The sequence below is a fragment of the Helicoverpa zea genome, chromosome 31, assembly GCF_022581195.2.
Source record: "Helicoverpa zea isolate HzStark_Cry1AcR chromosome 31, ilHelZeax1.1, whole genome shotgun sequence".
In the NCBI taxonomy this organism is placed as follows: Eukaryota; Metazoa; Arthropoda; class Insecta; order Lepidoptera; family Noctuidae; genus Helicoverpa; species Helicoverpa zea.
In genome coordinates this window covers 15,494,505-15,522,298 of record NC_061482.1, presented here as the reverse complement: position 1 = coordinate 15,522,298, position 27,794 = coordinate 15,494,505, and the positions used below count along the sequence as shown (strand labels likewise).

Here is a 27,794-nt window from a genome sequence, read left to right as displayed (position 1 = left end):
AGCGCGCGGGCTCACGACGCCTCGCGCAAAATGGCGGCCTCACAACTTATCACATTTATATGTATAATACTCACTGTATCAGCCCAGGATTACTACCACACGCCCAGGATTGGCTCCAAACAGCTAGCTTCGTGTTACAACAGTGAAGGAGTCGCTCAAGTAAGTCGAACTTTTAGTTAAATATTTTTTTGTCTTATTTGCTCGGCTTTCGAGCGTAACTGTATGTTTCGTTTAGCTTTTGAAGTTTGTTGTGTTGTTTTAAAGCTGTCCTGAAGATTACCGTAAGTAAGTAAGTTATAGATAGAAAATGTAGAGTTTTTAGAATGCAATGCTTTGCTAAGAGTTGTTAAGCTCTTGTTTATACGGACTTTTAGTGAAGTTTGCCCAAAGTTAGTCGTAATGGTAACTCCAGACATACTTACTGTTGAAACTTTTAATGCTTCTCGTATAATCGAACATCTGTGCAGTTTAAGTAGGTATTACGTTTGTGACTGAAGTACATTTTGGTAGTTGTAATTTGAGCTTTGCCTACGTGTTTGATAACCTTTACGATAATACTGAGAGTCTGGCCCTAAAACCACATTATTAGGGCAAGATCACACGCCAGTATTTCATTGATGTTTTTCGTTGATCTCAAGAAATAGATCAGATAGGTATCTTATTTAGAAGTAAGTAGATGAAAGCTATGTAGTACCTACATTATGTACCCAAAGCTCTACTAAATTAAAGAGACGTTCGAATAGAGCTTCATTTGTTTTTAAATTTTTCACCAATCCCTTTTATAGAGCAAAATATTCCCCCCATACCGACAATTTCTCCGTACTTTAATACATTAGGTACCAAATATATAATACCCTAATCACTTAACGTATGCTAGCGATGATAAAGAGCCCGTATTTTAATAACACACTAGTCTTATCTCTCGCGTTGGATGCGGAGGTCCATTGCCTCATATAAAACACAATTATTACTACACTCAGAAAACATGGAAGTCATTAACTTGCTCTTAAACTATTCGAAAAAAGGGTCAACAGAAAGAAACTCTTAGAATTTATAAAATGTTAATGTGACTACAGTTTTTGGTCATGATGCAAACATTTGTATGGAAGCAAGGAGGTCCCATTAAAAAAAGAGGTGACCAAAAAAGAGTATCAATTAAACCAACGAATCTAATAAACCAACAACTTCAAGTATGAATGAACTGTGATAAAAACAGATAAAAGAAACACTCCAATCATAAAATAACCCTTCCAGTTGCTAGCGTACATTTTGGGGGATCAATAGGTTATCAACCGAACCCTGGTGGTTCTGAGTAGTAATGAGTTCGTTAGCTCTCAGCCTAATGTACCGTTATCTGGGCAAACGGAACAACTTATCGCATCCGTCATATTTTATTGTCTACATGTTAATTGTGTCATTATTATATTGAAGTTTTACGCTCACCCTTTTAGGGTAGAAGCAGGGAGCTGTAACTTAAATTGTATAAATTCGCTCGTTGAGCTTTCCAAGATCAGTTTAATGCAGTCTATTTTCGCCTTTGAATGATTGACTCCGCGAATTGATCAACAAAAACTATAATATCAAAAGTCGGTTTACACGCACTTAAAAACCAAACTTTTAATAATATTTTGTGTATGTTTGTTTACCTCATCATATTATTAACCAATTTTCGGAAATATCAATATCACTGTTCCAACTAAAAGTTCACACACCCATTCAACCGTCACCAAATTCCATCGGCGATAACTTTACAACGAGCTTTTCATTCTAGAAGCGGTCTATTGTTAGGCAAAAACAAAAGACATCTGTTATGCATTCTATCAACCGCTATAGATGTTTAGGAATACGTAAACTGGTACAGGCTCGCATATCCAACCTCGCCTTTGTTTGAAATGGCCTTTCTAGAAAAGCGAATTGTTTTTATTGCATTGACAAAGCTTTATAAATACTTGAGTTCAAACATGCGGGTAAAGAGTAGACTCTGTTGTTTCTCAGGTTCTAGACTATCTGTGCGCCAAAATTGATTCAAATTGGTTCGGTATTAGCGTGAAAATAGGAAATATAGACAGTAATTACATTAATATGGATAAATTATAATCATTTACTTCAGGAAATCGTGCCCTTACATATTAACGTCATCTGTTAAACTTTAAACTGATTCATAAACCATATTATGATTGCATTACTTACTTACTTATTTAAAGATCAATTTAGTTATGTATTCCGCAATTTATACGAAATAAACACTGAAAAGTACAATTGTTCGATAATTCTACTATTGCTTTTCAAGCTCGAAAGCGTGACATCTCCATTATAGAAATGTATTGTAAAGCAACTAAATGCATCGATGATTACACGCTTCATTGACGAGCAATTGTGATAATGAAAATGGAATTGAAATGTTTATACATTATTAATACTCTCTTTCCTATAGCCATTAGCAATCAATCCTTACTATAACGTCTAAAGTAAATGCGATAGTAACTCTTTCTGTCGGTCCGGTTTTCATGACAAAATTATGAAACCAATTTGAATTAAGTTTGGTACACGGATAGTCTAGACTTCTAGGGCCCAAGAAGGGACATGAGCTTTTTATCCGGGTGCGGAAAGGCAGTCTGGACACGTGTAGAACCCCGGTGAACAACTATGGTTGTTTGGCTAACCGTAATTCGGAATGCAGTGTTTTGTTTATTAATTACCCGAATCAAGTCAAGTCGATCAAGTTTCTTAGGATTGACCTAAGAAACTGGGGAATATCGGGACCTCTTTCACAAACCCCCATGATAAGCTTTTTAATTAACTTGTGTTACGTGAGCTAACACAACAAAAAACTATATAGGTAGAGCTATAATAATGTTATTCTTTATTACTGGAAAAAAAGGCCTGTTTCCGTAGTAACCGTTCCAGTCCAGTCCTTCGTGGGCCGAAGCTTGTTAGCTCTCTATGTTATCTTCACAAATGCCCCGTGTTTGTTGTTATAGAATTCTGTAGATAGAATACTATTAAATAAAATAAAACTGTTCTGCGTTCTAAGGGTGCATACACACGGTGCAAGTAGCTTGCGCATGTTGACAGGTTACATACATTTTAAAATCATGCGGGTCCAGCAACTCGCGCGTGTACCTAAGCAAAATACCCACCCACGTGCTCTTGTCACTTGCGCATGTTAACTTGCTCCAGCTACATGCATCGTGTAGACGCACCCTATCTGCCTCGTTGGCGTACGAATGCGTACGAGAGTTCGGGTTCGAACTAAACTAACTTCTATGTACTGAGGTTGTGGCTGAATACCAACCGCACGGGTTGAAGATCATAGGTTAAACTTAGCGCAGTTAATCTATGGATGTTTCGGAAGGCACGTTAAGTCATTGCGGCAGTCATAAGTCAGAGAATCCTATTCTTCTACATCATCCATTTTATCATCCCACTGCTGGGTACAGGCCTCCTCTCACATAGAAAAGGATTGAGGGTTAATCACCACGCTTGCTTAATGAGGGTTGGTTGTTTTAAACCTAATAGTCCAAGTCTCCTCGAGATGTTTTCCTTTATCTTTGATCAGTCATTAGTAAGATATACTTTAGTCTGACTAGTTTTACTAAGGAATATCGTTCTGCCCGAGTTCAGGAGGTCAGATGACTCAGCTGCATCCAGTTAGACTGGACGCCCGCAAAGTCGGGCAAAGGCTACACACTAAACCTCATTCAAATCGAATTCAGGCTTAAAGCTTACTGTTATAGACTTCCTCATGCACATTAGCAAAGACACGGCTTCCAAAGTCGAGAACTCAGGTAAAAAGTATTTCGTTACAAGCTTGAATAATATTGATTCTGTTAACGAAGCCTAAATATCTGTCAGTTGTTTGGTGTAATAGAGATAGGAATTTGACATGACTTGTTTAGGCTAATGTCAAAATTGTATCTCTAGTATGCTAATCCACAGATAGATAGAATATTGGAAATTGTGAACAATAATTCATGTACCCGACACAATTAATAGCCTTTATCCATGACAATTCCTGAGTATTATTTAATATCAATGCACGAAAATTCCTAAGTGTTGCGTTTGTTTAACACTTTACGAGCATACATTTCTGTATGTTTTACGAGCTAGGCATAGTGATATTTAATATTATGTACTAAAACCTCTGTAACCTGTGAACACAGAATAAAGAAGCTTTGTCTCTGACTTTAACTGTAATCATTCAGTGGTCACCATTAAAAATACCACGTGAACTTATTTAATGACCACATGTACAAATAATATTTGTTTCTTACCGGCTTACTGTTAATTACGTTTATTCACTTGTTTATGTAAGTAATTAAAATAAATAATAGTATCTACTGACTTGCTGTTATTTAATATTGTATGTACATGAAGTAGTAAGTGCTATAAGTTTTCTATTCTTATAATGTAACGAGTGAATATTTTGTTTGTTTTTTTTTGTTCCCTGAAGGCTCCAAAATTACTGAACTAATTTGAAAAAATCTTTCTTATATATGGCAAATCAGATTATATTAATGCGTATACTGTTTGGTACTATTTCAAATAAAACTGTATCGAATGAGTGGGTTTTTTTTTTACAGAGACCCCTCTATTCAGCAAAAGTCACTATAACATATACCTACTCCATGACATCAGACATAAATTATACTTACCTAAATATATATATTATATCATAACTTGTTCCTACAATCATGCTTTTTAGCCAACTATGATTTGTAAATAACAAGTAAATTAGATGGATGGGAAAAATAAACATTTTATACATAACATACTTTTACAAATAAACATAACATACTTTAACATCTTTAAAAGCTTCACAGAATATCACATGAGACTATTCAACTCATGTCATACTCTTCAAATACTAGCTAGAAAAATAAGAAAGACAAGGAAACTCGCTTTATATCGCGACACATGGTGTATCCAAAATAGTGCGGCTAGCTAAATATAGCCCCGACTCATAGGACATTCACCCACACACCTTTCATGCACTACGTAAGGATTTGCGCTGACTCTTACATCAATTCAAAAACGTAAACTTACTGCTTACACACAAACGATAAACTTTACGATTTTGATTGAGTAAGCGATAAAAATGCTGCATCTTGTAACTGAAGACTTGAGAATGTATTAACTATAGCTTTAAATAATTAAATGATTGATACCGACGATATTGTTCTTAATATAAATCCAAAAACAAATGACTCTTTACAAAATTAGCTTGCAATTGATGTAGTTGAAGATAAATTGGCAATAGTTGATATTGCAGCAAGAAATTTTGAAGATAAAGCTGATAGTAATGTAGTTATTAATACAGAATATAATGACGCTGTAAGTACTTTATATATTGAAATAGCAGCAGATAATACCGGCTCACATTACTGGTGACTAAACGTATTCTTGTAAACGTGCAAGCAAATAAATAGGACATTCTTAGAACGTCGAACAGATGAAATCGATTATTCATGCTGAAGTTTGATGGCTTGGACAGGCAGTTTATGTTTTATAGGATCGTTTGGGCATAAGGAAGTGCTTATGAATGGCAAATATTATATCATTGGCTGTATACCAATATCAGAAGTTGAAAGCGAACACTAAGCGGTTTTTCAAAGCAAAAATAATGATGTGTCAGGGTGTATTTTTAATACATTTATGGTTAATCGCGAACAAGAGTAGGTCCGTACAGCGATGGTAGCTTAAAGTCCACATGGATTGTAAGTTTTTTTTATATCCAAGATAGTAACTCCATTTTTAATTCCTTTTCATCTCCAACAGAGATGTATCCCGGAGTTCGAGAATGCCGCCTTCATGGTGCAAATGGAAGCGACCAACACATGCGGAGACAACGGCGTTAAGGTCTTCTGTATCCAGACGTCAGCTGGCACTTCTACTAGGTACGCTCACTTATATACTTGGCGTATCCAGTGTTGCTAGATACATGTAACTTGCAAATTCGCTGGGTTATTATACTTATACCTTCTTAGCCAAAAGAGCAATGATATCACGTCTGTATTTTGGTTCTGTATTCGTATCATCGAAAATAATACCACATTAGCAGGCAATATAGGATATATTGCCATAAATGAAGAATCGGATATAAAAAAAATTTGAACAGAAGTGCTAAAAAAACCTATCAGTAAGTTGCATTTTTCACTACCACTTTTACATACACTCGCTAGGTGCTCAAACTAAGAAGTAGATAAGAAAATCCAAATACTCCTAAAGTCACCTTTTCTTGTTGAATCCAGGTCGTGTGACAGCTGTCAACCTGGTCAGTTCTCCAGCTACTACCTGACGGATCTGCATTATGAACAGGACAACCAGACGTGGTGGCAGTCTGAGACCATGAAGGAGGGCATCCAGTACCCTAACCAAGTCAACTTGACGCTGCACTTGGGTAAGCACGTTCTTAAAACCTTTGGATTTTATGAAGGAAGATATATAAATAAATCTTTGCGAATATTTAGAAATCTAAACTTCCATGTTAATATGATAAGGGGAAAACATTTTGTTTGTTTATTGTACCCCAAGGGCGCTAAAACTACTGAATTGATTTGAATATTTTTTTAAAACCGCAGGAAAACGACTACTTAGTGTAATTTTGTTTGTTGACGTGTAATATAATTTTCATCCCATCATCTCGGAAAGAGTAGTTTTACCCTTTGATATCTGAGCACAAAAGCCGTTTTTACCCTCTAGAGCGGCAAAGTGATTTGAATTTAGAACATCGTGTCTCCACTTGTGACAACTTTGATAAGACTTTTTAAACAAATGCATATTCAAGAAATATACTATTGCTTAAATAAAGATTCTAGTAATTAAGTAATTTTTATTATTGTTTTTTGATACATTTTTAACGTCATATTATTTTTAAACTGTGTTGTTAAATAAAAATAAATATAAGAACTTCTTTTTAATTTGATACTTACTTGTGCGCGCCATTTTCTTTTTTGCATTTAGTAATTCCTTTTGAAACACACGCAAGCTTGTGTTCCAATTTTAGAATCCTTCGCTTGCTCGGTCATCAAAATTGAGCCCGCGGTTAACAATCAACTTTGCACTCTTGTATAACAAATAACTATTGTTGTGTTTTCAGGTAAGGCATACGATATTACGTATGTGAGGATCGTGTTCTACTCGCCCAGGCCGCAGAGTTTTGCCGTTTATAAGAAGACCAGTGAAGAAAGGGTGTGGGAGCCTTTCCAATACTTTAGGTATATAGATTTTAGTGTCCTTGAAACTTAGAAGTTCTCACCAGGTAAAGCCATTTATGAAAAAGCAATGAAAACGATACGTTTTTGTGAATCTAATACTAAGATCGAACGAAATATTGTTACAACTTAGAGACATAACAAGGCGATTTACTATGTGCATTATAAAAACTCTGTCACAAAGACCACAGAATATGTGTTCCACCAGTAATAACAGATTGAAAACCCAGACTTCTTAAAGAACCATTTGATTCTTCTCAGTGCCTCCTGCCGCGACACTTACGGCGTTCAAGAGCAAAGAGCAGCGGAGTTAGGCGCAGAAACACGTGCCCTTTGCACCAGCGAGTACTCTGACATCTCTCCTCTGTCGGGAGGAAACGTCCTCTTCTCTACGCTGGAGGGAAGACCCTCGGCTTATACCTTTGATAACAGCCCTGAGTTACAGGTATTGTAATGTTCCATTTATTTTGTATTGGAATTTTGTTATAATGCTCTATAAATGTCTCGGAATATGAGACCTAAATTCGCACCAAAGCAGAGCGGAACGGATTGCGGTAAAGTATTGAAACAACCATTAGAATTTCTATGGTAAAATGAAGATATGATGGAATAAATATGAGGTCTCAAAACATACGAATTCTATTACTCAGTTGTTTGAAAACTTCTCCGCTCCATTCACTTTTATAAAATCTGGGGTACTTTCTGATGTTTCAGATAAGTCTGAAACATCAGAAAGTATTTTAGCGTCAATTGAAAAGCTTTTTTCAGAAGTCCGTTACAACGTAAATGAATTTGTCCAAAATATTTCAATCTCTCCAACTCACTAACATTACTCTTTAACACCAGGAATGGGTAACAGCCACTGACCTGCGAATCTCCCTGGACCGTCTAAACACCTTCGGAGACGAGATCTTCGGTGACGTACAAGTGCTGCAGTCTTATTGGTACGCTATTGCTGACGTGGCAGTAGGAGCAAGGTGCAAGTGTAACGGTCATGCCTCTGTCTGCGAGACTCAGGAACTGCCTGATGGTACCAGGGCTAGAGCTTGCAGGTAAGAGCTTAGTTTTAACTGATGATTTCTATCAATAGTATTCTGCCGCTCCATGTAAGACAATAATAAATCAGCTGGATGCTGGTAACACAATGACGATATACATGCTTTATCTACAAACTTCTTGGGTATTCATAACGAGATGAAAAATTGCCAAAGGGAAATGAGATCAACCTGATTCAATTTGACATCGAAGTATTTAGGTTATTGGCGTGATACACTAAGAGCCTCTTGATACAGTTCTTATCAGCATCGATGATCCTTAAAAGCACTGTTTTCACATCGCATTATTCTTTACACATATCAAAAAACATCTAAGTATTATACCCATAAAATTTTGATCATATTAATAAATAAATCATAGAATAAAATAAAGTAGCCTATAGAAATTATATCAAGTGTATATTATCAAATATTTCCAGATGTGAGCATTTCACTGCCGGTCGTGAATGCGAGCGATGCTTGGACTTCTACAACGACGCGCCGTGGGGCAGAGCCTCGCCAACCAACGTGCATGAGTGCAAAGGTTAGTTCGCCATACATCGACTGTTACCTGCACTGCGAATAGATTGACCAATGCGAATGATTGTGGTTAGCGGGTGTTGGATGGGTTTACTGGTTTCTTTTGCGAAGCTATAGACGTAATTTTTATAACAAATACTCTTTGATATCTTTCTAAGCCTATTATTCCCAAAACTAGATTTATGAAAAATTATTGCGACGCAAATAAACCCTAGGAAAAGTTTCTTAACATAATGAGTAGACTTTATATTGAACTGTGTAGTTGCATAGCTTAAGCTATCAATAAGTCCTCCCCTAACAAAACAACTCTACTACTCGTGACTGACAAGCTAAGCGAACAAAACAAAAGCATCCTTCTAGAAGCTTCTAATCCCTCCACACCACATCTTGATTAAAATTCGTTTGCAGCGTGCAACTGCAACGGTTTCTCCAACAAGTGCGAGTTCGACAAGGATCTGTATGAGCGCACTGGCCATGGAGGAAGGTGCATCGACTGCGCTGAGAACAGGGATGGAGCAAACTGTGAGAGGTGCAAGGAGAACTTCTTCCAAGGTTCTGGAGAGATCTGCTTACCTTGCAACTGTAATCCTACTGGTAAGATTGTTTTTTAGTTTTTAAGCTCATGAAGTCGTATCAGGGCCATCTTAATGACCTTCAGCTAGTGATGTGTCAACAAGTTACTCTAACTATTGAGTATTTTTCCATGGTTTTGTTTACTCGTAACTTCAAGATAGTCAAAATGTAGAGAAAAATTATTACTACATAGTTGCTTGAAAATAAATGGCTGGATTCAGAGGGGTAAAGTTAAATAGGTACAACTCATCCTTCTCATTCAACGATAGCAGATTGTTTGATACGCTACATGGAAAACAGAAACATGTCGATGCGAAAATTCAAATCTCTAATTTTTTTCTGGAAGTAAACTAGACTGGTTACGAGCTTGAGACTGCTCAGACATTATTCTAACTCTTTCACATAACTGTTAATTTCTGGAACGAATAAAATTTTAAGTAGAACTTAAGTAGCGTCCTTGTATTTCAAGGTCAGAGAAGCACCCCTCATAACTCTGATACCATCAGTTTGGATTATTACAAAAAAACACGCATAGTAAGGATCATTCTGCCTGAATGCTACCAATGTAGGAGCTATATCATACGCCTTTAACGAACACAATTTATCCAGGATCCCGTAGCCTCCAATGCAACGCTGAAGGCAAGTGCCAATGCAAGCCAGGAGTCACCGGCGACAAGTGTGATGTCTGCGCCCCCAACCACTACGAATTCACCAGCCAGGGCTGCAAACCTTGTGGTTGTAACGAGTCTGGGTCCTACGGGAATACTCCTCAGTGTGACCCTCAGACTGGCGTCTGTCTTTGCAAGCAGAATGTTGAAGGAAAACGGTGTAGAGAGTGAGTTTTTTATTCAAGTTTTGGAATTTATAGGTGTGTTTTTTGAGCGCAAGTCTGCCATGATCAACTCTCGAAATGATATTAAAAATGTTTATTTCTTGCATAAATATTTACGAACATTTATATACGTCTACCTTTACATACATAATGCCTTCTACTAGATATGCTTACAAGTTTCTAACTATCCTGAAATTCTTAACAATAAGGACTGTATTAGTCTTACATGCGAAGTTCTTTTTTGTTTTAGCTAACGTTACATTTAAATGATTCTTGCTAGGTAACGCAGTGCATAAAAGAGTGTCACGAGTTGCCTTATTGCCCACGCATCATATCATTACTCTTTTACATACATTTTACTAACCTATATCTTACTTATAGGTGCAAACCAGGTTTCTTCAACTTGGACATAGTGAATGAGTTTGGCTGTACACCCTGCTTCTGTTTCGGCCACTCCTCGCAGTGTAGCTCAGCACCCAAGTACCAGGCTCATGAGACCAGCGCCCACTTCATCAGAGACTCGGAAAAATGGGCCGCTGAAGATGACCAGGAAAGAACCGCTAAACTGCAGTTTAACGCTAACACACAGAATATTGGTGAGTTTGTTTGGGCCAATAGAGTAACTTTAATAATATTACAAAGTATTCACAATACTGGATCGATTGCATGACCTGGTTCATTAGGTAATTCAGTTTAAGTTAGAGACATTACAAAATGAACCAGGTTCTTTGATTATTTAGCCTTGTAAGATCAGTCCGTTATTATTATTCTTTGATTCGTAAAAGCGATGTTGAGTAGAGCCAGATATGAGCATGCGAGGCTAGTTTGATAAAATTTTAATTTCAGAACAAAATCTATTGAATTTATATCAAAATATTCATACATCATTTGCTAACATTCCTTTAAATTACCTATTTTTCTTCCCCAGCTGTCGCCTCTCAAGGAGTTGAAACCCTATACTTCGTCGCCTCAAGCCAGTTCCTCGGAGACCAGAGGCCTTCCTACAACCATGACCTGAAGTTCTCTCTTCGTCTTGGCGAAGTGAGAGGCTACCCGTCTGCCCAGGACATCATATTGGAAGGGCCAAGAGCTTCTGTGTCCATCAATATTTACGCTCAGAATAACCCTGAGCCTACTAACCAGGTATGCTGTCATTTTATTAATAATATCTGCGAATTTTGGTACTTTGTTTAGCGACTTTTGTAATAATTGTGTGGTCTATGTTTTCTATTTTGAGATTGAAAGCTAGAGGCGACTGTAAAAGATTGTTTTTTGTTTTCTGCTGATTGTATACTACTGCGAAATATATTTTTTATTTGTATTGTTGATCCTGATTAACTTCGTTTATTTTGACTGAACTTATTTCAACTGGCTAAGCGTTTTACTGTTGCTTTGAGTGCCGTGGGTTCGATTCCCGCTAGTTATATAACAACTAAAACTGTTCTTGGACTCTTAAATGCATGTTTAAAAATTATTAAAATCTGAGTCTGTATTCTTGCGTAAGTGCTGGATTCTTCAAATTTTCAATGACATTAGGACCTTTGCGTTGCTTGCATCAGCATGGGTGAAACAGCTAGTTATAAAAACTATCTCATTTGTTTCTTTATATCCATAAACACGATCCCTTTACACTCAAGCAATCAAATAAACATAAAAAAACTTCTTTACAAAAAATATTAAACAGCTGAGCATCGCAAATCGCGATTCAACAATCCATATTCTCAAAAAAAAAAACTTGTTTCAGGCACAAGAATACACGTTCCGTCTCCACGAAGACCCTCGTTACGGCTGGTCCCCAACACTATCCAACTTTGAATTCATATCTCTGCTCCAAAACTTAACTGCTATCAAAATTAGAGGAACCTACAACAAGCCTGGTGAAGGGTACCTGATGAACTTCAAGTTGGACACAGCTAAGGTTGGAAGGGAGAAAGGTTCTGCTGCAGCTAATTGGGTGGAGAAATGCTCCTGTCCGAAGGCGTATGTAGGAGATTACTGTGAAGAGTGCGCTCCGGGATATAAGCATGAACCAGCGAATGGTGGACCTTATTCGACCTGTATTCCTTGTGATTGTAATGGTCATGCGCATATTTGTGATACTGCTACTGGTAAGTTTTCTATGTCAAAGTGCTTCTTTTTACCCTCGTTTATTTATGTCGCGTCTTGCTTTTAATAAAACAAAAGAAAGGTTTATTTATAAATAACATAAAAAGACCAAAACTTGTGCTCCGAAGAGAAAGTAGGTGCAGGTAAGTAGGTGGTAGGAACACTTACTTTACATAATCGTCAAATTGGGTCTAAGTAGTTGAAACTAGGTTAATATGCATTATCTACCTCATGCGCAATGTTATATGACGTGAAAAAGTGCTAATATAAAATAGTTTAAATTCCAATAAACGAATTTGACTTTAAAGTGAGAGAAGATGTAGTTTTAACTAATTTCCTGCGTAAATCTCGAATTTATTTCCTCAGGTTTCTGTATCTGCAAACACAACACGACTGGCAGCAACTGCGAGCTTTGCGCCAAGGGTTTCTATGGCAACGCGATCGCTGGTACGCCAGATGACTGCAAGCCCTGCCCGTGTCCTAAGGACAGTGGCTGCATCCAACTCATGGATGGAAGCATCGTATGTACTGACTGCCCTGAGGGTTATGCTGGTAAGAATTTGTGTATTTGAGGAAGAATGAGAGAATTGATGAAGAATCGTTCTTAATAAGAGACGACGTGTGGTTTTAGGACTTGTTAAGAATGAATTTCGTTTGATGAAAATAGTTTTTAAAAGTAAATCTTGTATCGTGACACTAACATGAAACAATGAAATCTCCTCAATTACCATAATAGCTGAAGATTAAATCCGAAAAAGAATTGAGCTCTTCTCGACAAAACAGGCTAATGATGACCACTACAACACATCAAGCATCACCTTGATATAAAATCTGTTGCAAGTAATTTGTACTATGCAGTTCATTTAAACATTTAAGAAGCTAGGTAAAATATTAAGCTCATTTTCTAATTAAAACCTAATTTTCAGGACCAAAATGCGAGGTATGTGCCGACGGCTACTTCGGGGACCCAACTGGCCAGTTTGGACCTCCCAAACAGTGCGAACTTTGTCAATGTAACGGCAATGTAGATCCAAATGCTGTTGGCAACTGCAACAGAACCACCGGGGAGTGTCTCAAGTGCATCTATAACACTGCTGGCGAACATTGTGATAAGTGTTTGAGTGGTAAGTGATTATATTGTAACCATTCTTTTGATTATGAGCGAGGTTATTTGTTTATTTCTTCTGTTTTTTACGCTTCCACGTTATGATCCATTGTGATTAGACTACTTCTCATCCGGTTCCCGAACGTAGTTAATTATGATAAAGATATTTCCATGCAAAGAGTATCCGTACGTGCAAAGTATGTACTCTCCATTTAGCGCATCCATTGTAAAAGTTACATATAAGCTTCTTGGTTCGCCAAAAGGAACGTAAAAGCAATCTTGATAAATTCTCCCCTCTAGCTAATACTGTACCCTTTCATATGCAACACCACTGCTCTCCATACCTTAGGTTTCTTCGGCGACGCTCTCGACCCTAAACAGAAAGGTGACTGCAAGCCGTGCCAGTGTCACGAGGCGGGAACTGTTGAGAGCGCTGAAGGGCCTCCGCAGTGTGATGGGTACACCGGCTTCTGTACTTGTCACCCACATGTGATCGGCAAGAACTGTGACAAGTGCGAGGTGAGTTCAAACTAGTGTGGGTTGTATGTTAACAATAACCGTCGTGCAGCCGTCAAAGTCACCAATCTGACCAAAGGAAAGTCAAGTGGTAAAACAATGCTTAGGATTGTCAAACCAGATTTGCATGACGAGTAATGGCTAGTCTAAACTTCGATACTCAGCAGCGCGATAGAATTTTAAGAACAAAGACACAATAATTCGTAGATACTGAACAAACAAGAAAGGCAGAAAGCTAAAAAATCTCAACTTTCTATACTCGTCTCTTTAAACAACTCATAACTTTTGAACTACTTTAGCAGATCACCTATAATCTATTTATTTAATTTATTCGAGAAAAGTAACACTTACCGTCTTACCACAAAAACTTTTAAACGTCAGTTTATGCCTTGTCTAAAAAAATGACAAATTATGACGTTGACATATGGTTCATTTTGCAGCCAAAATTTTATTAGACAAGTGTAAAACAGGGTTTAAAGTTTTTGTAGTAAGGCCCTTATTCTTTAAGGTCTTATGATAAAACAACACTTTACAAGCTTTACTAACTCATTATTTTTTTAATAGGATGGATACTTCAACATCAACTCAGGCGAGGGTTGTGAACCCTGCGAGTGCAACCTGGAGGGATCTTACAACAATACCTGCGACCCCTTCAACGGACAGTGCTACTGCAAACCTGGTATCGATGGGTAAGAACCGTTACTCCTTATATCATTACTTCGATGGAAAGGTCAGATAGATAGATAAGTAATACAATAAGCAAGGTGACATAGCGACTTTTGGCACATCATTAGCGTTTTGGTTATGTCGACTTGGTCACATTCAAACTCAATAAATGTTAGTAAATATCAGGCTGGTAAATCAGCACTTTTCACTTTTTATTGTATTTCTATGCATATTCTTACTTTTTCTTTCACATCTAACCGAAGATACGTTATTACGTACTACGTTTGGCGTATTGTTAGCATACTGCGAATGAAAAATAATATTTATTTTTACGTTTACATTGGAGGTCCCAGTGAGCCTGCTCACATTCGGCGGCTACAGTCAGTTTGATTTGAAGACAATGTAAATGAAACGAAACTTTAAAAATCTAATAGGAACTCTACTTAGATAAACCAGGATACGACCCTCGAGGCTACAAATGACAGCTTCACGGGAAGAAAATTAGGTTCTATTCATACTATCCAGTTCTTTGGCATTTAAACCAATACCATACATCTCCATATTATTCTAGGAAACACTGCGACCGCTGCCGCGCGTACCACTACGGGTTCTCGGCTGAGGGCTGCAGAGACTGCGACTGTGACGAGTGGGGCTCCACCAACTACCAGTGCGACATGTCAGGACAGTGCTCCTGCCAGGAAAACGTTGAAGGACGCCGCTGTGACAGGTGAGCATCTTACAGCCGAGAGGACCTTTAAAGTACGGGTTCTCAGCTGAGGAGTGCAGAGAAACGACGGGTTGTTATAACTTTGGTGAATGTTATTATATATATTACAACCCGTCCGTTGCTCCCAAACGGATGGTCCGATTTAATACTTTTTTTTGTTTGTGAAGTATATCAGTCGTGTACACTTATTTTGTCCTTCGTGTGTACCACCTACTCTGTTATCACGGCCTTGTTCTTGAAGAAATACAAGGATTTTATATATGATTTTACGTAGGATAGAAATACAAGGAACACATGTGCACTGTACAAAAAAAAAATACATTATCTTAAAGTGTAATAGCAACCGTTTTAACGTGATTGACTTGGTGGACAACAGTATAATTACGAATGCCAAGTCTATCCGTCCGTTCTGTCACGTCGAAATTACCACACCGACTTAAATGAAGTAATCAGATACAATTTCTATTTCACGTATTTGGACCTACCAGGAACAGCTAGTATAAACTATTTTGTTTAAATAGACGTCAAACTCAATCACTGCACTTAACTCATAGAACCAACTAAATATACCTCTATCCACAGATGTATGGAGAACAAGAAGCGTCGTGCGGATGGCCAGGGCTGTGAAGACTGTCCTCCTTGCTACAACCTCGTGTTGGATGCTGTCAATCAACACAGGAGGGAGCTGAAGGAACTTGATGACGTAAGTCTTGTGGGAAGCATTGGGAATGAATTTGGAAATAATTCTGTTAAATTGAGATTTCGGAAAAAAAAAACAAGATCACGGATATTTTTTTAATGCATTTTCTAGTGCAGTTATCATCCTTAGGGAGGGACGGGCCCTCCAAGATTTTAAGAACTATAGCTTAAATATCCAAAAATAGAATATTGAAATCTAGTGCAGCTTTGTAATATAGCCATTGTTTGCGTTCACACCAGCTTGCATAGGCTATGGATAATGTTTGAAAACCACATAAATCAGCAATTGAAAAGAAAGTACATAATACCTTTAAGTACAATAAAACTTCCTACAAAGATCATCATACTTAGCAACTTTACACCTTACTTAAAATCTATTTACTATCTATTATCTATTTACTATGTTACTCGCAGATAATATAGCTTACTAATAGTGAAAGAATTTTTAAAATCGGTCCGGTAGTAAACTCAATAACTATTTACATCCGTTTTATAAGTATATCCAACCATCCAACTATGTATCCATTACAAAGAAACAAACAAAATTTTCCTCTGTATAAAATTAAATACATCATTTTATCAAATTGTTCCTTTCGCAGATTCTAGCAAAGATCTCCAAATCCCCCACCGTGGTGGAAAACGCGGACTTCGACAATGAGCTGCAAACAGTTCGCAGCGAGATCGAGCGCTTATCTCAGGAGGCTCAAGCTGAGCTCGGCAACGGGCCAGGAGACAGCCTCACTGATAACCTTGCAGAACTCGCTGATAGGCTGGCTGATGTTAGGTGAGATATAGGCAAACATCTTGAATCTCAGGAGGCTCAAGCTGAGCTCGGCAACTGGCCGGGAGCCTGCCTCACTGATAACCTTGCAGAACTCGCTGATAGGCTGGCTGATGTTAGGTGAGATATAGGCAAACATCTTTAATTTCAGGAGGCTCAAACAGAGCTCGGCAACGGGCCGGGAGACTGCCTCACTGATAACCTTGCAGAATTCGCTGATAGGCTGGCTGATGTTAGGTGAGATATAGGCAAACATCTTTAATCTCAGGAGGCTCGAGCTGAGCTCGGCAACGGGCCGGGAGACAGCCTCACTGATAACCTTACAGAACTCGCTGATAAGCTGGCTGATGTCAGGTGAGCTATAGGCAAACATCTTGAATCTCAGGAGGCTCAAGCTGAGCTCGGCAACGGGCCGGGAGACAGCCTCACTGATAACCTTATAGAACTGGCTGATAGACTGGCTGATGTTAGGTGAGATATAAGCAATTATCTTGAATCTCAGGAGGCTCAGGCTGAGCTCGGCAACGGGCCGGGAGACAGCCTCACTGATAACCTTGCAGAACTGGCTGATAAGCTGGCTGATGTCAGGTGAGATATAGGCAATCAACTTGAATCCTTTCAAATGGCCCGAAGGTACGTGGATAGTCAAAAGCCCGGGAAAGTATACAAATGCTACTTTCTGCCCTGGTGCGGGAAAAAGTAGAACAGTAAAGAACAGCTGGTTTATATTATATAGTTTCTTCAACACCTCTTGAAGGAGCCTAAGAAATTAATTAGCCCACAGTTTAGTGACAGCATTAAGACCAATTGTGCTTGCTACGGTCAACCCGTTGTCTGATCAGCTGGCTTACTATTTTACATTACTTGTAATATGAGACTTGACTGTTATATTATTATTAGTATAGATGAGAACCCTGATATCTAACAACTAGTCTGTAAAATTGTTGATTACGTCAGAAAGCTTTTAGGAAGTGGCGAAAAATTAGGTAATGGTGCAAAAACTTAATAGTTTTTTAAAACACATGACTTAAAACAGTTACAGAAATACAGAAATAAAACATTTTTGTATTTTGTATTTTTTTTTGTAAAACATCTCATATGTCCACAGAAACATGCTGTTCAAGATTGAAGACGAAAGTTACGATGGCAACGAGGCTGTTGAAAAGAGTAAGGGCAACGTCTCCAAAGCTGAGGACACCATCGAAGCTGCACAGAAGGAAATCAACGTAAGTACTACCTTCATGCAGTTCAATGCACTTTACATCAATAAGGCACTTCAGAAACTTTTAACTACTGCATTAAATAAGGAAATGATCGTAACAATACTGCCTTTGTTTAAATGCATTATTTTAATCATCTTTAGCCTTTTTACTGTCCCGCTGTAGGCTGCGGCTTCTTCTCCTACAGAGTTATTTAACTCCTGCGCACAATTATTAATATTCCCATATTATAAAGAGGCATTCCAACGGCAGGGGTGTTCATATTTTTATTTACTTAAGTAAAACCAACAAAGCATACGCCATTTTTTTCATAATTTTACATTCAATATTTGACATCAATTTCAAAGATGGCATCCTGCTTTCATTGATTTAGCCTTTCAATATACACACACTGTAGTAGGAGTTTGGGGTAGATAGCCATGAAGTAAAACCACGCACGTAGTGTCATCTCAGGGATGTATTTCAACACGCAGAATAATCGGTCAACGGCTATCGGTTGCGGACGTACAGTAAAAACTTCGAGAATGAGCAAATGAATTAACCTTGCCATTTTATAAACTATTACACCAATCATTCGAAGAAGGTACATTTCCTTACCTCTTAAAAATAGCTCTTATAAAACCTATTCATAAAAAGAATTCTAAAACTGACCCAAGTAACTATCGCCCTATTGCCCTTTTACCGACAGCTTCTAAAATATTCGAAAAAGCGATGTGCAACCGAGTTTATGCGTTTTGCGAAAAGTATCGTACATATTTAACGACTGCCAAAACGGTTTCCGTGGAAACCGTTCCACAATTTTGGCTGTTTACAAATATATACAAAAGGCTCTTGATTCCATAAATGATAAAAAATACGCGATTGGACTTTTACTAGATATGACAAAAGCATACGACAAAGTTCAATTTAACATCTCAGTAAATGCTATGACTGGTTTGTATCTTATTTTAAAACACAGAGAACAAATAGTAGAAATAGAACACTACAATATTATCAAAAATGAAATAGAATTAATTAGATCCGACACTAACCAAATTACCGAAGCCGACCCCAACATGATTGGGAAAAGGCTCGGAGGATGATGACCAACCAAATTACCGCGTCAATACGTACAGGTAGCGTAATAGGATGTTTCTTATTTTTAGTTAACAAATACGACCTTCCTGATAATATTAATGAGCCATGTGTTCTGTTCGCAGACGACATATCTTTACTTACGTCTTGTGAAAATAACATAAACTTGAATGAAATATTAAATTCTATATTAGACACAACAATAAACTGGATGACAGACCATAAGGGCCTTATCATACTAGCGGGTTGCGAGCGTCTCCAAAGCGGAGCGGGCGAATAGCGAATGCGACGCGAACACGCTGCGGCTGCTCAGCGAAGACGTCGCGGACGTACGGCAAATTCGCAACGTTTTCGTCGCGTGTTTGTAGCAAATTAACGACGTACAATACACTCAGTAACAAAATGGATTCAAACAATAATCGAATGGAGCGACTACTTTGTGTTTTCTTGCAAACGAATAAAACACTGCTTTTCGCGACGAATTTGTTGCGCGTCCGCAATGAATTCGCTGCGTATGCGCGGCGTGTTCGTTGCGCGCCCGTAATGTATTCGTTGCGCGTCCGTTCCGCTTTGAAGACGCTCGCAATCCGCTAGTATGATAAGGCCCTAACATAGAAATTAACTTTAACAAAACCGACGCGCCCACGCTGTTTACCCTACAAAAAAAACTTATTAGGATACTAGTGAATATCGAAGACACTGACAGCTGTAAACCTCACTTCCAGGAACTCAAAATCTTATCCCTCCCCTGCCTTTACATATTTGAAGTTTGTAAGTTCGTGCGAATGTATCAAGAATTCTTTTCTAAAAGACAGGATATACAAACAAAAATGTCTCTAAGGCATAAAAATAGGCTGAATTTACCAACGTCACGTCTAAAAATGCACTCTGATAGTACTTTGCTGTCATGTCCATCAAAATATATAACAAACTACCGGAAAAAATAAACAAAAAAATATTAAAAAAAAATCTATAAACTAAAGGAACACCTTATAAACAAATGTTAATATAGTATAAACGAATATCTTAAATATAAATAAAATTTCTTTAAAATATCCTACTGTTATACATTTAAATACAGAAAAATAATATATAATTATAAAAAAATTAAACTCCAAATTACTAACTACTTACCTAATAATAATACATTAAATAAAACATATTAAATATGCATTAAACACTCAGTGCGCTTCCTCCTCTCTCCTACTAGCGTATGTGATGTGCCCGACAGGGTCCATAATTGGGCATAAATTACCTATAGAACAACAACCGTAAACATTATGGTATGCATTAAAGAATTGATTGAGTATTGAGTAGGGTTGGCTTCGGCGACCAAGTCCTCAGGACGAAGTCCGACGAAAAATCCCTATCCAAAAACGTATTCTTAAATCTTTAGCTTGGTAGTATTAATATAGTATTGTGTCATTAGCCATTAAGTCACGGAGAATCTTAACACCGCGATGCAGAAATGCGCGTCATAGGTATAGCACCATCTAGTGGCGAGTTTCGAAAACTTAGTAATGTAGCACAACGCCACCTATTAGTGAGTTACAGAACCTTTTAAAGATAACTGGATCAATGAACCGTTATTGGTTATATCTAATAAACACAAGGTATTCTAAATAAATATTAAAGTTACATTAGATGTGTAACACTACTCTAAAATTATCCTTCTTAATCCAGAGTGCATTGGAATATATGGACGGCGAAGGTGCAGCAGCATTATCGAAAGCTCGCAACAGATCCGACCAGTTCGGCAAACAATCTGTCGATATGTCAGCTTTGGCCAAGGAGTCCAGACTCTTGGCAGAAAAACTGGAAAACGAAGCGAAGAACATTCGAGACATAGCTGATAAGGCGTTCAATACTTCGATCACAGCCAACAATATTGCTAAAGATGGTATTACTAAGCAGGCTAATATTAGGTAAGTCCTTAAAGAAATAGTATTCTAGTGTCTCCTAGAGTTGGTTAAATAACCACTTAGAGTATTATCGATCGACAGTCGATTGACAATCGATCATTTAAGTAGTAGTAACTACTACCACTTTTTGCATTTGTGTAAGAAATGTGTACTGCATAAGTATCAGTCAGATCGAAAAGTATGAAAGATAAAACGTGCTGCGCTGACTCTAAATAGAAGTTGGGATAAGGGTAGGACAGATGATAATATGTACAAAATTCTGTTTACCCATAAACCATGTAATTACCATCAACTTAGGTCTGATGTTATTCTTCAACAAAAAATGGTCGCAAAGCCAAATGTGATCGACCAAACAATTTCAATACTTCTCAAGAAGTTTTAGCACCTACTCTCATAATAATAATAACGCTTATTTTTCCTCAGCAACGAAGTACAAATCCTGACAAACGAGCTGAACGCTGCTTCAGGCAAACTGAACAGCATGACCGAGTTAGCCGACCAGGCGCTCAAGAGAGCTAAGGAGGTTTACGAGGAAGCTCTCGGCCTGTATGCTGAGGTCAACACCACGTTGCTACCAGATATAAAGCTGAACAAACTCAAGGATACTGCTAGGGAGATGAATAAAACGGTAAGACGTTTTGATACTTGATTTGTGATGCAATTATGAAGCAAATCTCAATATTTTGTAGGTATCTCCTTACAAGGGTTTCCAATATTCCACGTATATGTTGATTTTTTACTACAAATTGAATTTTGTTATTAGCCTCACACAAATAATGGCAATGTCTTATCTACAGTAAGCAAAACAGTAGATATATAAACGGAATACTAGAAGTTGAACTTACTGTTTATTTTGCCTTGTTTTTTCATTTTGAGCTCTTCCATTGACATTCTTGTAAATAATTCAATTAGTGCAGCCTGTTGACCTGATAAGTAGGAAAAGAAAAAATCGAGTAATTTGAAGAAACATTGTAGCAAGCCCTAGTAATTAGAAATATAAAATATAAATAAATCTTGAGAGATCATAGAAATATCGGCAAAAAACTGTAAATGTATCTCAAGTACACATTCTTCATCTTCATCACCAGATCGACGAGAAATCAGCGGAACTAGAACGCCTGGTAGCCGACAACGAAGACACGTTACAACAACTAGAAGACGCCATCAAACAGGGCCGTGGTCTCCTAGACCAGGGTCACGACAGACAGGACGAGTTGAATGACCTGCTCGCCAAGTTGGATGAACTCCAGGGTCAAGCCAGAAATGATGTGGACTTGACTAATCAGACGCTGAAGGATGCTAATGAGATTTATAAGACTTTGAAAGGTAGGGATAACAAAATCTCTTGTGTTCATAATTTTAATCTCAAGAATAGACAGGACTAGCTATTTCCCGGATAAAATATAGCAATTGTTACTCGGGGATAGTCTAACTACATAATAGGAAAAAAAAAACAAATCGGTTCAGTAGTTTCGGAGCCTTTGGCGTATAAACAAACAAACGATACAGAATCCTTTCATTATTTTAGTATCATAATTAGACTTGTGGTTGTGGTGTTTCATCTATCTAACACAAAAATAGATCTCCTTCATAGCTACGTGACTTTTTTTACTAATAAGCTGTATTTTAATAATTAAAAAAAAGAAGGCCCAAATATTAGAAATTCAATCACTAACATCACATATCTTACAGAATTCAGCGATCAAGTAACAGAGTCCCGCCAACTAGCCGAGATGGCGGCCCTCGACGTGCCTTCTGTTCAACAGAAGATAGCGGCTGCAGAAGACAGTATTAACAGCATTACTGAACAATTGTACACTGCCAGCGATAAGGCGAAGGAAGCCAGGGACTTGGCCCAGCAAGCGCAGAAGGAATATGCTGATAAAGCTTCTGAGGTAAATTGATTTTGTTATGAATGTACTGTCATAGTCAAAAATGTCCTTAATTTAGCTTAGCTTTCGTAGTGAGGGGGGTTGAAATCAAGGCTTCTTTACTTATTATAATAATATTGCCAATATATAACAATTTTTTATTTGTTTTAAATATTTACCTTAATTATTTTAATTGTTTTTACAATTAAGATTAAAAACTATTGTAGTAAAAAACCTACATATTAAACTACATATATTATTAACAAAAATAAAAACTAAGTATCAAAAAATATATACCAATTGATTTCGTAAACTTATTATAAGTTTAAAGAAGCAGCTAACATTTTTTAAAATAAACACTAATGGCCTTACCACAAAAACTTTAAACCCTGTTTTACACTTGTCTAATAAAATTTTGGCTGCAAAATGAACCATATGTCAACGTCATAATTTGACATTTTTTTAGACAAGGCATAAACTGACGTTTAAAAGTTTTTGTGGTAAGACGGTAAAAGCGGATTTTAGTTAAGATACTAAGAATTTACTTAAAAAATATTGGTCTGGTTGAGGGAGCACAAATACGTATTATTTTGATATAACTAGCATTCAAACATACAAGTTTAAGGAGAAGTACCTAAGGATTTTGTATAAAGACTACCAACTATTGTATTGTACCCATTATGATTTACTCTTAATCATAACAGTAAACTGTAATTCATCTTTTCAATATTCTCAGGCTGCGTTTGAAGTGAGGAAGAAGTCATCCACATCGAGAGCCGAAGCTTCTAAGCTCAGATTCGAAGCTGAAAAACTATCCAGTAAGTACTCATAACAACGCGTAATATAATCTTTATGTTAATGGCAATAAAATTCAAATTTAATTGATTGCATTTTTTAACAGCTCGCGTACAAGAAACGGCAACTCAGATATCGAACTTGGAGAAGGAAGCTGCCGAAAACATGCAACTCACTAGAGACGCTAAAATGAAGGTAACGCCATAATTACTATGAAGTTCATGTAAAATAAAATCAATTTTAGGAACATTAGGCCCCGAGACTAAAAACTAAAATGAGTTACTCCATAGTTTATTTGACAAACTGGCTAAATTTTAAGAAATAAATTGTTCAGACTTTAATTAAGTTACGGGTTTGCGGGTAAAAAAACCGCGGAACACATACTTCGCATGCCCATAGCATGAGAAATCTTTTTGAAATTTAATATCCACCGTTTTTTTGAACCACTATTATTTTGACCACTCTGTATCACCACCTGACCATGTTACACTTGACCAATCAGCTGTAACATGGTTTTCTTCATTGTTATAGAGGTACAAACATATTCGGAACTCTAACCAACAGTTTCGCATATTTTTATCACCAGGTTGGTCAAGCGAACACCGACGCACGTGAGGCTGAGAAGCAGGTGTCCAAGGGCTTGGAAGACTTGAAGATCATTATGGAGGAACTTCAGAACCTGCCTACCCTTGACGATAAAGCTCTTGAGCGATTACGTAAGTTTCGTTTAAAAGTCTGATTAATTTATGACTGGTATCTCCGCTATGTAGGTATTTACAACACTATAGGTCATTGATATACAAAAACCCAAGATGCACAGTCTCGAATAAAAGTTACGCTCGAAAGTGTCCCCGAACACAAATTCTGTCTCTTTCTATAAGGTACAAGCATACGTTATTGTAAGTTCAACTTTACGCGAATTGCTTAAAGTCGTTATTACAACGCACTGTAGTTGAAGCAATACAATTTTACGACCGAATTGGTCGTCTAGGACAAAGAAAATGAGCGCTCAATTTTGAATGTAGCGCTCATTTGGTGAGGACGCTTTTGAGCCGTTGTGTGGGCATCTTTGCTTTTTTGGATATCAATGACTATAGGTAAGTTTGTTTATTTGTTTATATTTAAAGGAAATGTGCAAATAATTACCTGCAAGTAAAGGTACTACTAAACCGTCCATTAGAAGATGCAAAATTTTAATGATGATTTAAATAAATTCAAGTGCTGAGCTGTATTATAGTAGTATGATGAACATCATGGATCGTATTATGAAAGAGGCTGTCAAGCATGAGTAACGATATTTTTATTGAGGATTGATTTTGTTTGTGTATATAAAAGTTGTTCAGATAAAAGTCGATTCTTTTAGTTCTCATTACCTAACAGTTACGTATGCTTAATATTGGTATCATAAATAAGGCACGCCTCAAATTTTCCCATGTACCATTTGGAATGGCATATTAACGAATATTTTATTTTGCAGAGGAGAGCTTGAATCAGGCTGAGAGCGATCTTATAGCGGTTGACCTGGACGGCAAGATCAAGAGCCTGACTGAAGCCAAGAACAACCATCAGAGGTACGTCATCATCACCATTGTGATTGATCCCCTTCAGAACGCATGTCTCTTCTTATATAGAGAAGTGAGACGAGTACTAGTTAAACACCTGTATGTTAAATGCGTATTGGTGATTTCAAACTTAAAGTCCAGGTTTCCTCAAAATGTTTTTCTTCATCTTGACTCAGTCATTGGTGTCCATTTTACTTAGGTAGGTTCTTGTTTGACCTTCAAACGCGTACCTAAAAGTCAGGTGACCACCTTTTTCCCGTATCAAGGGTAGATGCTATAGTAAGTCCATACTTTCACAGATTTACAGAAGAGATGAGATAATTAAGTGTTTTGAAATTCAAACTCACAAATCCTCCATTTGTCTTCAACTAAACCAGTTTTACAGTCAAAATATTAACTTTTAGATCCCACTCAAGGCATGATCGCACCAGTGCAATCTCACTTTACGCTAATATGTTTCACCTACTAAAGCTAATCTTTTGTATTTATTGTTAACAGGTGGAAGAAACAATACGAAGATGAACATAACCATCTCAAGTTAGAAGTCGATAACATTAAGGAAATCCTTGACCAACTGCCGGAAGGATGCTTCAAAAGAATCGTACTAGAACCCACTGAGGTGTTAGGAAGTTAAAATTAGAACAAATTGGCTCCTTAACTAAAGAGGTAAGGTTGCCTTTCAAAATAAATGTTAAAAAAAAAACAATGGAACAAGTTTAAAAAAACAAAATGGAAGGATAGAAGACGCCATTATGTCGTATGTTAAAATGACGAAAGTCTGAAAATATATTTTGTATTTCCTACTCAAAATAAATATAGGCTTGAATATATTTGTTATTTGCAGCCTGAATTCGCTGAATTTTAACTTAAAGAATGTCTGGAGTGTAAGAAGCCTTTGTAAAATCGTTTATAAAAGTCCTTAAAGTGCCTTAAATACTTAGTTTTAAATGACCACTTTAATACCTAACTAATAAGTTTTCCTACTGACTACTTTCCACCGTTTCAATTTTATAGATACCTTTTTATTGCAAGACCTGTAATAATTCTACCGTTCTGCTTTGAACATCTCGAGCTAGTTTCTAGCATTCAATTGTCATGAAAAAACAGTTTTTTTTTATATTTTTTTAGATATATCAAATCCAGTTAAGATTAAAAATGATCTGTAAGATATTCTAACAAAACAGTTTTGTACTGACTATTTTTTTCCTATGTCTGTGAATCAAAATATGTTTTTTCTTCCATTGTACTTACAGACTGCATTTACTATCTGCATTTTTGTACTTAGAATTATTTAAATAGCAAAAATCGAGGCTTTTCTACATTAAACTATGTGCCATAATTTGATTGGTACCATTGTAAATATAACATTAACATAAGTACTGTTCGTAAGTGCCTTAAGAGTACCCGCATACTGCAAACTTTTAGTCGGCCGATAGTTTGTTTGTGCTCATAAATTAGTATGATGATGAATGGTAGTGCGCACATTATAAAGATCAGGTCAGACGAAAAATGATCGGAATCAAGATTTTCTTTAAAAAAAATGCCTACCAGTGGGTCAACTGTTGACCGACTTTTTAGTCTGCAATGTGCAGGTACTCCAAGTCTTATATAATTCGGTTTTTTATATAAAAATATTCCTTTTTAAAGTTCGCCAAAGAATTGACGATATGTGTGTTATTTAGATATGTTTACTATAATTTTTATACGTCTCTTTACTGAAGGATAATTTTGTGAGTAATATAATTTGTATTGTAGCATTTATAGTATTTATTTGTAATAAAACATTGATAACATTTAAACTGACTTTAATTTTTATCTTGACCACCGAGGATGACAAAATAAATCTGGTTTTAGGGGTAAAAATAACTGTTGGTATCTATTGAGATGTCGCCTTAGAATTCAGAGTCTTGCCAACGGCAAAGTTTTTGTCGGCTGATAGTTTCAGCTTATTAATGAGTATGATAGATATTAAAATGAATGAAAACTCAAAAGTAATATATTTTGTTTTAGCATTCAACCTCAAAAAGGTTTATTCAAATTAGGCTGATAAATAGCACTTTTCGAACGTCAAAAACAAAAGACATCCCCCAAACGCCCGCCCTTCACTACCTATGTGTTTTTGCTGGGAAGTAGTGGCGCGACAAACTGCTTAGCAACACAATGTCTGTCTATTAGGTTCATTGAAATTCTTCAGCACTTCAATTACGAAAACATACGCCAATTACCGTTTCAAACATAGACAAGACTTTATTTTCACTGTCTACGCAGACCTATATTCAAAAAATTACAGATAATCTCAATCTTGTCTCAAACAACACAACTTCTTTACATATCTAACTACAACAAACTGAGCTACAACAGGTATACATGATAAAAGCTTAAGCATCCAAGCCAGGGTTGAGCCACGGGAAATCATGTTCCTATCGAGTAAGCAGTGCTCGCGGCCCTAAACGGAGCGCGTATGTGTTACGTGCGCTTGTGTGAGTGTGTGCGTATATGGTAGGGGGAGTATGTCGTGGGTAAGGAAGATTCCTTGTTTATTTTTTGTTTGGTATTG

The 27,794-nt window shown here is 37.1% G+C and overlaps 1 protein-coding gene across 1 annotated transcript; it reads left to right on the top strand.

Annotated features, from left to right (window-relative positions):
• LOC124645104 (laminin subunit gamma-1) lies at positions 1-27,036 on the top strand. Its single transcript, XM_047184848.1, has 30 exons — positions 1-159; positions 5,779-5,897; positions 6,252-6,400; positions 7,100-7,217; positions 7,476-7,659; positions 8,061-8,266; positions 8,689-8,792; positions 9,197-9,382; positions 9,971-10,196; positions 10,575-10,789; positions 11,122-11,336; positions 11,938-12,301; positions 12,666-12,851; positions 13,226-13,423; positions 13,754-13,923; positions 14,485-14,609; positions 15,158-15,313; positions 15,896-16,016; positions 16,612-16,796; positions 17,902-18,019; positions 20,771-21,012; positions 21,433-21,637; positions 22,098-22,335; positions 22,702-22,904; positions 23,617-23,698; positions 23,782-23,870; positions 24,262-24,391; positions 25,153-25,246; positions 25,736-26,344; positions 26,381-27,036. Exons 1-29 carry the CDS (start codon positions 31-33, stop codon positions 25,869-25,871), a joined length of 4,893 nt encoding a protein of 1,630 aa, XP_047040804.1. The 5' UTR covers positions 1-30; the 3' UTR covers positions 25,872-26,344; positions 26,381-27,036.
• The last annotated feature ends 758 nt before the right edge of the window (positions 27,037-27,794 follow it).

Coding starts and splice junctions, on each gene's coding strand:
- LOC124645104 (XM_047184848.1), top strand. CDS start 31: ATGGCGGCCTCACAACTTATCACATTTATATGTATAATACTCACTGTA. Junction 18,020..20,770: donor CTGCACAGAAGGAAATCAAC/GTAAGTACTACC, acceptor TTCTTAATCCAG/AGTGCATTGGAATATATGGA. Junction 22,336..22,701: donor GATTTATAAGACTTTGAAAG/GTAGGGATAACA, acceptor CATATCTTACAG/AATTCAGCGATCAAGTAACA.